The sequence below is a fragment of the Microcebus murinus genome, chromosome 3, assembly GCF_040939455.1.
Source record: "Microcebus murinus isolate Inina chromosome 3, M.murinus_Inina_mat1.0, whole genome shotgun sequence".
NCBI classification, from domain to species: Eukaryota; Metazoa; Chordata; class Mammalia; order Primates; family Cheirogaleidae; genus Microcebus; species Microcebus murinus.
In genome coordinates, this window is record NC_134106.1 from 61,627,805 (window position 1) to 61,640,759 (window position 12,955).

Below are 12,955 nucleotides of genomic sequence, written 5' to 3' on the forward strand. Positions count from 1 at the left end.
TATCAATTTTAAGCCTACTGAAAATGTCTGAAGAAATCCAAAACTGATCGCTAGTTTACCCATCTTATACAAAATAAATGTTAACCTATTCTACTTACCCGCATTAAGTTTTAAAATTTAACTCAAAAAATAGCAAAACAGGCCGGGCGCTGTGGCTCACGCCTGTAATCCTAGCTCTTGGGAGGCCGAGGCGGGCGGATTGCTCAAGGTCAGGAGTTCAAAACCAGCCTGAGCAAGAGCGAGACCCCGTCTCTACTATAAATAGAAAGAAATTAATTGGCCAACTGATATATATATAAAAAATTAGCCGGGCATGGTGGCGCATGCCTGTAGTCCCAGCTACCTGGGAGGCTGAGGCAGAAGGATCACTCGAGCCCAGGAGTTTGAGGTTGCTGTGAGCTAGGCTGACGCCACGGCACTCACTCTAGCCTGGGCAACAAAGTGAGACTCTGTCTCAAAAAAAAAAAAAAAAAAAAAAAAAAAAAAAAAAAAAAAAAAAAAAATAGCAAAACAAATTCTAGCACTACCATTTTAAACAGACTTAAAATGCATCTGTAATTTGGACCTCTAAAACTAACTGCGAGTATTTCTCCTGGAATAGTGAAAAATGGCTGTATGGTGGTGGCACAGGATGTTTTAAGGATATATGCTGAGTACTCAATTTTATTATTCAGTCCAGTCCCTCTTCCCTTTTCTCAGCCTCACAACCAGGAATGTACAAAGAGATCCAGAACTTGGTTGGCATGGTAAGAAGACTACTTACTTTTGTCTGGCATAGGTTTCAGCTACTGTCATCAGAGGCATCATTTGTTTCTTAGGGTGCGTCCTGGTAGTACACAGTATACTTAGTTCATTTATGAACTTCCCTTTTTGTAAAGGCTAAGAAAACATTTTAGCCACTAAATGATATGCAAAGATAACTTTCCAAATTTACGCTGTAGTCAAAAATCCATAGAACCTACATAAATTTCCTTTCCACATTTAAATAGAAATAAGTGTGTTGAAACAAACATTAATCAGTCATTTTTTTGTTTTCAATATATTTTATTCTGATGAAGTTACAAAAGTAGATACAAAATACTTTTTTTTAAAAGTACAGTTAACTGACTTAGAAAAATAGATAAAGCCCCTAAAGGTTTAAAAATACAACACAAATTTTTTATGTAAAGAACATTTAAAAATATTTTAGATGGTAACCAAGACTAACTTATGCAAACTATTTTTGATGTAGACCAAACAGAATGTTGTTCTATAATAAGTCTATAACAAACTGGTAATCCATCTGGATTTACAGAATACTTGTTTGGAATATAATCTGATAATGAGAGATGAAGTGAATTTCAATACAGTTGCATCAGTAAAATTACTGCTACCACACAGAGTATTGTCCCCCAAAGCCTTTTACAATACTGAATCAAAACTGAATGCTTCCCTCTTTGCCAGAATTCTACAATAGTAGAAACCAAATCCACTTACTGAAATGATCTCAGGAGGAAATAATTTGCCTGTTGAAGGGCTCAATGTTTGTTGTCCAGGCCGGCATTTTTCAGGCCAGGGTTTCACACTAATAGAAGACAGCCTTCTGTGACAAGGCAGCAGTAGCACCAGCGCCATCACTGGAGCTGCTTAGAAAGAACTTTCTAGGACTCATATTCTTTGGGCCCAATTTGTTAAAGCTTATGAGGTAATGATATCATGTTTGAGCTCTACTTCTAGTAAAATCTCATTGCTCAGAAAGGCGGCCAACAGTAAAATCAGAAAACTACAACATCTGCAAAAGTTAGTATCACCACCAGGATTGTTTCTCTTGCCTCTGAACTACTCGAAAAACTTTGTTATCAAAATCATGGTGAGTACAGATTTGCATTTCTCAAGTAAGCAACTACATGAGTTAGGGCTCTACAAATCTAAGATGAAAGGAAATACTTTGTTAGGTGGCAGCCCTCTAATAATCACTTTATTCACAATCTGAAAAAGAATAAAGGATATATTTGGCTGCCAATACAAAAAGTGTAGTTTAGGAAAGTTTGAATATTTAAACAAAAATCTGTACATCATTGCCCAAGTTTTTTAAAACGCCTGAAAATCAAAGCACCATAGGATCAACTGCCTAATTTAGCTGGCACTCTCCATCCCATGATTGTGAGCATGTATGAGGAGCAGAGCGCAGACACTGAGAGGAGCTGACTTCTGATTAGGAGGGCAAGGAGAAAGTGCTGTGAACAGCAGATCCTGGGCATGGGGAGAGAAATCAAAACCGAACAAAAAGATTGAGTTCTTCAAACTCTTATCGAAGGTTGGCCCTCCAGCCTGAAAGGCACCATCCACTTTCTCTTCTCTCCCCTTCCTCCAATTCTCCTCCTGCCCTCTACTCCCTGGCCTTAGAAGTAAACAAATAATATTAACACTAATGTTAGGTGCACTGTTACTTATATCAGATTGGCTTGGGAACCTGATAATGTTTTATTTTTTTAAAAAAGGACATTCTGAGCCTCAAAATAGCAACAGGTTTTTGATTTATGTCCTGTTCTATAAGCTGCCTTTACTACTGTCCTAGAATATGATCATCTTTGGTTCATTCTGGAACTTAGGGAGGATTTGGAAAGGGAGGATTTCCATCACTGAAACTAAATGGAGAAAAGTGAGAACTCTTTTGTTTGAAGCTATCTGAAATATTAGAAATGTTGATAAAAGTACAACCCTAGTTGAGAAACATAATTTTGTTCCTTGTAGACTTAAAAAAAAAAAAAGTAAAGCCAACAGTATGAAGTTGAGAGGCAGTTACATTCTAGGTGGCATCTAGAAATCTGCTTTCTTGTTCACAAATGATCAATGTAGAGAAATGGCTGAATTTTGGACCTGTGGATAAGCTTAAAACATGAATTTTGGAATGTTTCATAGAGGGCTTTTCTCTTTTTTCATAAGTGACTATCCCACTCTAATTCCTCACTTATGTATGGGCTTAGCCTAAATTAGATTAAATGTTTTATTTCTCTTAAAATTATGTATATATTTAAGAATTTGTTGAAACTGAGTTATTAAAAGTACAGTTTCTAAGCAATTCTTTTCTTCATGGTCTAGTGGAATAAAACAAAACAAAAATCTTATCAAACCTAACCTTTATCAAAGCCATCAAGGAGGTTGGTGAGTACTTTGCAAAAACCACAGCTCTGAAACACAGAATGTTCATGAACTTAAAGCTTTGCCAGTCTGGCAAGTCTTCTAGTACACTTATTGTGCCTTAGTACATTTAAATGGCCAGCTAGAGTTTACTAAATCCAAGGAACCAAATGAAAAATAGATGTTATGTTTTCTTCACTAATGGGGAAGATTCTTTTATCACAATAGAAATAGAACAATTTCAAGTTTTGATACAAAAACAATTAAAATAGGATAAAGCCCTTATGTGAGCTTAATCCATCTTTTGAATATTAACAGAAGCAAGACTTTTTTACTTATTCCTCCCATTTTGTCTCCTATAAACATACACACACACACTCTCTCTCTAAAGAATACATAGCACACCAAAACTTTAGCTGTGTTACAAAGTGTAACCTTCAAGGTTTCTTATTGTGGTTCTCCTTAAGTCTTATCCTTATTTGGATAAAATTTGTGCATTTCTCCACTATTTTTAACTAAGGCTTAAATCACAATAAAAACATAGAAATAATTTTTTAACAAAAGAAAACAAAATAATCAAGGACTCTCAATACTTTGTTCCATTCTCTTATCCAGAATTTCAAGGCCTCTGGGGAAAAAAAAGAATGAAAATAGTGGCTTTGAGGCCTAAGTTTGTCATATTTGGGGGGAAGTTTTCTTTTTCTCAGCCAAAAGCTCCATATTAAATTAACTTGAATGAAGCCTTTCAAAATAAAAACCTGTAAGATTTTTTAGAAGCCATAAAAAAATTACTTCTGATACATACACTCCTAATAATTTAGATAGATGTGAAAGTCACTTTAAAAATAACTTTGGTTACTCTCATTCCACATATGCCATATAATGATTTAAGCTGCAATCATGGATTTTGAAAAAATATATGTATATCTTATCCATAAAAACACTAACATACAAACTTAAAACTAAAAGGTTATCCAAAGTTACACAAACATTCTAAATCTTAAGGAGTCTTGAAAATACCTTTTCTATCTGTAAAATAAAATAAAATTGATCTGATTTTGTTATTAGGAAATTTGTTCTGGAAACTTATTAATAAATAATTGGTGGAAATTCTTAACATCCAGTATGCCATCACCTGAAACAGACTCAAATCATTTTCTTGAGTAAAAGAATCATAAGTAAACATATACTACAGGCTAGTCATCACATATTACAACCAAGTATGACTCTGTGACGATAACAGAGTAGTTACACAGTGCGCCTCAGATTTGGCTGTGTCCTTAAAGGTCTCACTCTGAAGCAATTAGGCCAACCTACCTTTGGGACAATTTTATCAGTAGACAATGTACCTTTTTATCCTGTTTTCTTAAAGTTTGTTATCACTAATCTATAACAGATAGCAATGAAATAGCTCTAGCAGGAGATGAAGCAAGAGGATAACTGTGTTCTGGAAGAAACGTTTATCTGTCTTTGGATCCAAGTTTCTCAATTAATTCCTGAAGAGGTGCCAACTCACGCCTATCAATCAGATTAAACTCCTAAAGAGAGAAGAAAAATAAAATTTAAAAATGGATCTATTGGACACACTTGAAGCTCTAACTCAAGGTGGGAGGGAAGGAAGGCAAGAGCAATGTATGTAACCTTAACATTTGTACCCCAATATTATGCTGAAAAAAAAATGGATCTAAAAAATTAAAACTCTTTAAGTGTCTTTTAGAGATGAGATTCCCAGTCTAGTTTTCTGAAACCCAAAAGAATGGTGAAATAATTTCTGTGAACATTTAAAAATAGGATTGTTTTTACTTTCCTATCGGTGTGATATTGTGATGTATATATTTGGTTGTCCCAGGTTCCTGACATACAGTTCCTAAAACCCTTGGAATCTCTAGTGTCTTTTGTATGCTAATGAGATCATTGGTAGCTAGGAGGCACTAGAGAGCTTTAGGATGGGGGCTGGTCACCAGGGTTGGGACATTCAGCCCCACCACCCCACCTGTGGGAAAGGGAAAGAGGCTAAATGATGAGCAGATCACCAATGCCCAATGATATAATCAATAACAGCCAAGTAATGAAGCTTCCACAAAACCCCAAAAGAACAGGGTTCAGAGAGATTCCAGACAGCTGAATGGTTAGAGGTTCCTGAAGGGTGATGAGCCTGGAGAAGGCATAAAGCTCTGCACCCCTTCTCTCATATCTGACCCTATGGATCTCTTTCATCTGGCTGTTCATTTGTATCATTTCTAATATCCTTCATAATAAACTGGTAAATGTAAGTAAATATTTCCCTGAGTTCTATGAGCCACTCTGGCAAATTAACTGAACCCAAGGAAGAAGGGGTTGTGGGAACCCTGATTTATAGTTGATCAATCAGAAGGATAGGTGACAACCTATTATGTTTGATTGGTGTCTGAAGTGTGTGTGGGGGGGTGGCATTAGCCTTGGTGCCCCAGGCTAATGGGACTGAGCTCTGAACTGTGGGATCTAACACTACCTCTAAGTAGACAGTATGAGAATTGAATTGAATTAGAGGACACCCATCTGGTGTCCAATGTAGAACTGACTGCTTGCTTGGGAGGTGTGTGTGAAAATCCTCACACATATGGTCACAGAAGCATTCTGTGTTTTGAGAGTATAGCAGGAGAAACTGAGTTTGTTTTTTCCTATATCCTTACAATAGAGGACTTATTACATAAGCAACTCTAGGAATAAGTATGATTTTTTTTTTTTTTGAGACAGAGTCTCACTCTGTTGCCCAGGCTAGAGTGAGTGCCGTGGCGTCAGCCCAGCTCACAGCAACCTTAAAGTCCTGGGCTCAAGCGATCCTCCTGCCTCAGCCTCCCAAGTAGCTGGGACTACAGGCATGCGCCACCATGCCCGGCTAATTTTTTGTATATATATTTTTAGTCGGTCAATTAATTTCTTTCTATTTTTAGTAGAGACAGGGTGTTGCTCAGAGTGGTTCTGAACTCCTGACCTCGAGCAATCCGCCCACCTCGGCCTCCCAGAGTGCTAGGATTACAGGCGTGAGCCACCGTGCCCGGCCCAATAAGTATGATCTTTACTGTGTTAACATTAAAATCAAAACTATATATGAGCTGGGCACGGTGCCTTATGCTTGTAATCCTAGGACTATGACAATGACAGGCTGAGGTGGGAAGACTGCTTGACTCCAGGAGTTCAAGACCAGCAAGACCCCATCTCTACAAAAAAATTAAAAAATTAGCCAAGTGTGGTAGTGCACCTATAGACCCAGGTACTCAGGAGGCTGATGGAGGATCACTTGAGCCTAGGAGTTTGAGGTTGCAGTGAGCTATGACACCACTGTACTCTAGCCCAGGCAACATAGCAGAAACCCTGTCTCAAAAACAAAAAAACAAAACAAACACCCTGTATATATATTTGAATTTACATAGAAATTACTTGAAAAATACAAACTGAACCTTTGATAGTGGCCACCTCTAGGGCAGTGGAACTTTTATACATACTTGTACTTGTGTGTGTTTGTATGCTATGCAGCAATCTTAGAAGGAAGATCAGGAAGAGCACAGCACATTCTCCTTTGTGTGGTAGACAGAACTATAATACACAATATCTACTATAAAGCTACCAGGTTTTTCTACCATAAAACAGTATCTAGACAGATATATTTTGCATATAGAATTATATATCTCTCAAGTTAGGCTGAAGAGGTCCCAATTCTTTGATATCTTTTTCAAACAATGTAAATTATTTTGATTTTTAAAAGTTCCAATTTTATCTAAGTGCCCATAAGGCGACAGGCCATGTCCCAAATGATAAATATCCTAACTAGAGACCTGAGGAAGCCAGAGGAGGAAGGCCCAAACAGGGATGATGCCTTTTACGCTGCATTAATGAAGTAACAATGTGGAAAAAAGAATAAAACAGAAGAGAAAAGCTTGCTTGTACTTAGCTCTACATCTATAAATAAGACATGCCCCTCTTTATTTAAGTTACGAATCCAGATAAGTCTGTCAAATGACAAACAAATCGTGGTTCAACTTACCTGAACAAAGAAAATAAAGTGCTTAAAGGAGGTGTTGAGGTGAGCCTCCTCTTGCAGCTGCATCACAGAATCAAAGTGCTGATGATAAATATGGGCATAAACCCTGAACAGACGCTTTAGAATGGTCTTTGCCACAGACATAAAGTTTCTGGGAAATGGGACACCTGTAATCAAATATACATAAAGTAATATATAAATTAGCCTTTTATCTGACTGAATAGCAGTTTAGACACAATGATGAGCAACTGCAACACATAAACACACATATTCACAGACACACAAGCCTAGATCTGCATTTTTTTTCAAAGGCAAGGGAGGCCAGGCAGGGTGGTTCACGCTTGTAATCTCAGCACTTTGGGAGGCCAAGGCAGGAGGATCACTTGAGGCCAGGAGTTTGAGATCAGCCTGGCCAACACAGCAGGACCCTATGTCTATAAAATTAAAGTTGAAAAATTAGCTGTAGCTGGGCACTCCAGCCTGTGCCACAAAACAAGACCCCATCTCTTTAAAAAAAAAAAAAAAAAAAAAAAAGGCAAGGGGGGAAAAAAAACCCCAAACCTAAGTATATCCTCACATACCACAGTTTTTCTGATTGCCTTTGAATGGTAGGCAAAGACGTCAAATTATATAACATGCTGTTGAATCAATGTTCAAATAGACATAATTTTAGCTGTTTACTATTAGAGAGTTTCTTCCTTAAATTAAATGCAAGAGTAATAAGTATTTTGATTACAAACACATTTTCACTTTTTTTAATTTGTAACTCTTTTTAAAAAATTATACACATATTCTCTCACTGAGGACTGGACAATTTGCTACTAAAAAGACAGGCATACTTTTAGTCATTATAATCTATCTACACACACAAAAAAGTATTTATTTTATTTTCTGAATACTCTGGAAAGCCAACATTTCTTTCTGTAACTGGTAGTCCCAACTTTTTATTTTAGTGAAGTGCTATTTTCATTTTCCGATGGCCTTAAAAGGGAGTATGCTTTCTGAAGGGAGAAGGGGGGGACCTCCCCCATGTTTCAAAGAAAAACACCTTTATAGAAAAGAACTGGCAGAGGGTTTGGGACCCTCTCTCCAAGCCGTGGAGATGGGGATGCAACTGGTTACATTCTGAGAATTTTTGTTGACTTGACAACTTTTTCAAAGTCTCTTAAAAAAGAGGGACAGGAGAAAGACAATACAATTGGCACTGACTACAGTAAATATGTAAGAAAACATCCGCTTCCAAAATAACCTAGATTAGTTGGCCTTAAAGGCTGTTCCACAAGACTACTTTTTTTTCCCCTTTGTTTAGAGAGAGTCTTACTCTGTCACCCAGGCTGGAGTGTAGTGGCTATTTACAGGTGAGATCATAGATCACCACAGCCTCAAACTCCTGGGTTCAAGTAATCCTCCTGCCTCACCCTTAGTAGCTAGATTACAAGCATGAGTTACCACAATACTATCCTTAAAATACATTCTTTTTTTCAATCTTTCAGAAAACAAGGGCTTAAAACATTCTTTCCCTGCATCTTTTCCCTTTTTCCTCAGCTAGTCCTTAATAGCCTGAAGTTTAGGATATTTTGCTGATTTTTGTGGTTATCCACCCCTACCCATGCCCCCAAGCCTTGGCTAACTTGACTTCTCAAACACTATCCTAGAGTTTATGGGCATGTTTTTCTGGGCAGGATCTTGTATCTACTTCCATTTATAAGGTATCTGCCTTCTTTTGAAAAGGTAAATTTTAAAATCAAACCCCTTTTTTCTCAGAATCAACAAATGGGCATCTTGTTAATAAAAGGAACATTAATAACTTGGATATATTAGTAAAAACATTAATAATAGACAGTCCTGTCCAATAAGAATAAATAACTGGCAAAAGTACGATGTAGATAATAGCCTAATGTGGTTGGGGGTGGCAGTGAGAATTCCAGAACACCAGAATGAATTATTAAAGAATGGGAAGCTAAGAGGATAAGGTCAAAAGAATTATCTTCCATAAGGAAACTTTAATGAGTAAAGAAATAAGTAATTTATTTTAATCGAAGTACCTTCCAAGCTGAATTAACAGATATATTCAAGCACAGTCAATATACAATAAAGGATCTGTGAGAAAGGAAATAAAAGGTTTAATAACAGAATGGAAGAACTGACCAACAGCAAACAGATCAAGTGTAACAATATAAATTTTTCTACTGAAAGAGCCTCTAATTGGACTACAAGAAGGAATATGTTGCTTATGAGACATCCTTAAATTGAAAATGACCTGGACTGATCTCATCCATGAATACTGATGCCAAACTGATAATCAAAATATTAACAAATAAGAAATACTCTTCCAGCAGGGAATTTTTAAAAAGAAATGAAGAAAGCTTATGGTCTTTAACAGATACTAGAAGAAGTATCTGATAAAATTCAACAACCATTCTTGATTTTTAAAAATTTTCTAATAGACATGGATGGGCATTTCATTAATGATTTTAAAAATCTATACACCTCTAACCAAAAGCAAGATTCCTGCTTAATGCAGAAATATTAGAAGTACTTGCATAACAGTAAGGAAGCAAGAAAAGGATGTCTACTATTATCACCATTACTCAACACTGCTCCGAAAACACTAATCAGTGCAATTAGATAAGCGTAAAACAAAAACAATACGTACTAGAACAGTCAAAATTAATATTATCTTAATGGGATGGGGTTGTACACTTAAAAAACTCAAAGAACCAACCAAAAACTAATAGAAATAGACTCTGATGATTAATTATAAAATGTATATGAAAATAGTTTTCCCATATAACAAATAATAACTAGTAGGAAACCAGATTCTCAATCAAAACCAAAAATGCCTAGAATAAACTTAAAGGATTAACACAAACCACAAAATTTTAAGAGGAATAAGACTTTTAAATAAAAGATACAGATAAATGAATAGTATCTCAGCTAGGCACAGTGGCTCACACCTGTAGTCCCAGCTAGGCAGGAGGATAGCTTGAGGCCAAGAGTTTAAGATCAGCCTGGACAACACAGCGAGACCTGTCTTCAAAAAAATGAATGAATGAGTAACATCTTGTTTTTAGCTAGGAAGTATTGTAAAGAAAATAAGAATCCCTATATTAATCCACAAAAATTCAATGAAATCATAACTAAAATCTAAATTATTTACCTTAATAGAATGATTTTAAGTTATTAGGAAGAACAAGTATCCCAGAATAGCTGTGATTATTCTGAAAAAGAGGAGCAAGGAAGGGAGACTAGCCCTACAAGATATTAGAAGATGGCCACAGTAACTAAAACAGTATGGAATTTCCATAGGAACATATAAAGAGATTAAAATACCCAAAATATATGGCAATTTGTTTAATAAATAGTATTGGGACAAACTGGTAGCATTTGTATTTGGAAAAAACTTAAAGTAGCATTCAGAAAAAAAAGGCCAGGTGTGGTGTAATCCCAGCACTTTGGGAGGCCAAGGCAGGAGGATCACCTGAGGCTAGGAGTTCAAGACTGGGCAATACAGCAAGACCTGGTCTCTACCAAAATAATTCAAAAAAACTTAGCCAGGCACAGTGGCACACAATGGTAGTCCTAGCTACTCAGGAGACTGAGGTAAGAGGATCAATATGAGCCTAGGAGTTGGAGGCTGCAGCAAGCTATGATTTTGCCACTGTACTCTAGCCTAGGTGACAGAGCCAGATCCTGTCTCTAAAAAAAGAAAAAAACAACAAAAAACCTACCCAATAGCCAAAGATTTAAATGTAAAAACAACATCACAAAAGTACTAAATGAAAACATGAACAAATGTATTTATAGGCCGGGCGCTGCGCCCGGCTCACACCTGTAATCCTAGCACTCTGGGAGGCCGAGGCGGGCGGATTGCTTGAGGTCAGTAGTTCAAAACCAAGCTGAGCAAGAGCAAGACCCTGTCTCTACTATAAATAGAAAGAAATTAATTGGCCAAGCCGGGCGCGGTGGCTCACGCCTGTAATCCTAGCACTCTGGGAGGCTGAGGCGGGCGGATTGCTCGAGGTCAGGAGTTCGAAACCAGCCTGAGCAAGAGCGAGACCCCGTCTCTACTATAAATAGAAAGAAATTAATTGGCGAACTAATAAATATATAAAATTAGCCGGGCATGGTGGCGCATGCCTGTAGTCCCAGCTACTCGGGAGGCTGAGGCAGAAGGATTGCTTGAGCCCAGGAGTTTGAGGTTGCTGTGAGCTAGGCTGACGCCACGGCACTCACTCTAGCCTGGTCAATAAGCGAGACTCTGTCTCAAAAAAAAAAAAAAAAACAAATTAATTGGCCAAATAAATATATATATAGAAAAAAATTAGCCCGGCATGGTGGTGCATGCCTGTAGTCCCAGCTACTCCAGAGGCTGAGGCAGTAGGATTGCTTGAGCCCAGGAGTTTGAGGTTGCTGTGAGCTAGGCTGACACCACCGCACTCACTCTAGCCTGGGCAACAAAGCGAGACTCTGTCTCAAAAAAAAACAAAAACAAAAGTATTTATAATTTCAAAGTAGGGAAAGCCTTTCTAATCATTGCATTAAAACCCAATCGTGGGCCGGGCGCTGTGGCTCACGCCTGTAATCCTAGCTCTTGGGAGGCCGAGGCGGGCGGATTGCTCAAGGTCAGGAGTTCAAAACCAGCCTGAGCAAGAGCGAGACCCCGTCTCTACTATAAACAGAAAGAAATTAATTGGCCAACTGATATATATATATAAAAAATTAGCCGGGCATAGTGGCGCATGCCTGTAGTCCCAGCTACTCGGGAGGCTGAGACAGCAGGATTGCTTGAGCCCAGGAGTTTGAGGTTGCTGTGAGCTAGGCTGACGCCACGGCACTCACTCTAGCCTGGACAACAAAGTGAGACTCTGTCTCAAAAAAAAAAAAAAAAACAAAAAAAAAAAACCCAATCGTGGCCGGGCGCGGTGGCTCACGCCTGTAATCCTAGCACTCTGGGAGGCCCGAGGCAGGAGGATTGCTCAAGGTCAGGAGTTTGAAACCAGCCTGAGCAAGAGCAAGACCCCATTTCTACTATAAATAGAAAGAAATTGGCCAACTAATATGTATATAGAAAAAATTAGCTGGGCATGGTGGCACATGCCTGTAGTCCCAGCCACTTGGGAGGCTAAGGCAGGAGGATTGCTTGAGCCCAGGAGTCTGAGGTTGCTGTGAGCTAGGCTGATGCCCTGGCACTTACTCTAGCCTGGGCAACACGGTGAGACTCTGTCTCAAAAAAAAACAAAAACCAATCATAAAGGTAATAGGACAAAATAATAAGGTTATATATAACAAAAGTACCCCATGAACAAAACAAGACAAAAGGCAACCTGCAGAAAAATACATAAATGTATGACAAAGAACATTCTTAACATAGAAATGGATAAAGGATATAAACAAAAAAATATACAATGGTAATCAATAAACCAAAAAATGCTCAATTTCATCAAAATTTTAAAAATGTACATTAAAACAGAAATTTAGAAAGAAATTAGCCAGGCAACTTAAAAACAGAAAAGAAAAAATTAGCCAGGCATGATAGCACATGCCTGTGGTCCCAGCTACTCCGGAGGCTGAGGCAAATCGCTTACGCCCAGGAGTTTGAGGTGGCTGTGAGCTATGCTAACACCATGGCACTCTAGCCAGGGCAACACAGCAAGACTCTGTCTCAACACCCCCCCCCCAAAAAAAAACCCCAAAACAAAACAGAAATTTATTTAACCAAATTAGAAAAGATTAAAAAATGAATAACCACTGTTGGTAAAGAAATACAAGCAGATACAAACATGGCCAGAGAGAGTATACACTGCTACAAAC

General features: G+C 37.9%; 1 protein-coding gene and 1 long non-coding RNA gene across 3 annotated transcripts in view; both read right to left on the minus strand.

The window, feature by feature from the left end:
* Nucleotides 1-1,023: 1,023 nt before the first annotated feature.
* The window catches only part of MOB1A (MOB kinase activator 1A), a 28,257-nt gene continuing 16,325 nt past the window's right edge, over nucleotides 1,024-12,955 (minus strand). For both annotated transcript variants that reach the window (XM_012788651.3, XM_012788650.3), the window contains exons 5-6: nucleotides 7,145-7,308; nucleotides 1,024-4,658 (exon numbers count right to left, since the gene is read on the minus strand). In XM_012788651.3, the coding sequence (XP_012644105.1) occupies nucleotides 4,581-4,658; nucleotides 7,145-7,308 (242 nt within the window). In that variant the 3' untranslated portion in view covers nucleotides 1,024-4,580. The remainder of the gene's footprint in view (nucleotides 4,659-7,144; nucleotides 7,309-12,955) is intronic.
* LOC142870051 (uncharacterized) lies at nucleotides 8,614-11,090 on the minus strand. Its single transcript, XR_012918585.1, has 2 exons — nucleotides 10,099-11,090; nucleotides 8,614-9,241 (listed from the first exon to the last, which is right to left on the minus strand). It is a non-coding gene; the product is annotated as an uncharacterized LOC142870051 (long non-coding RNA).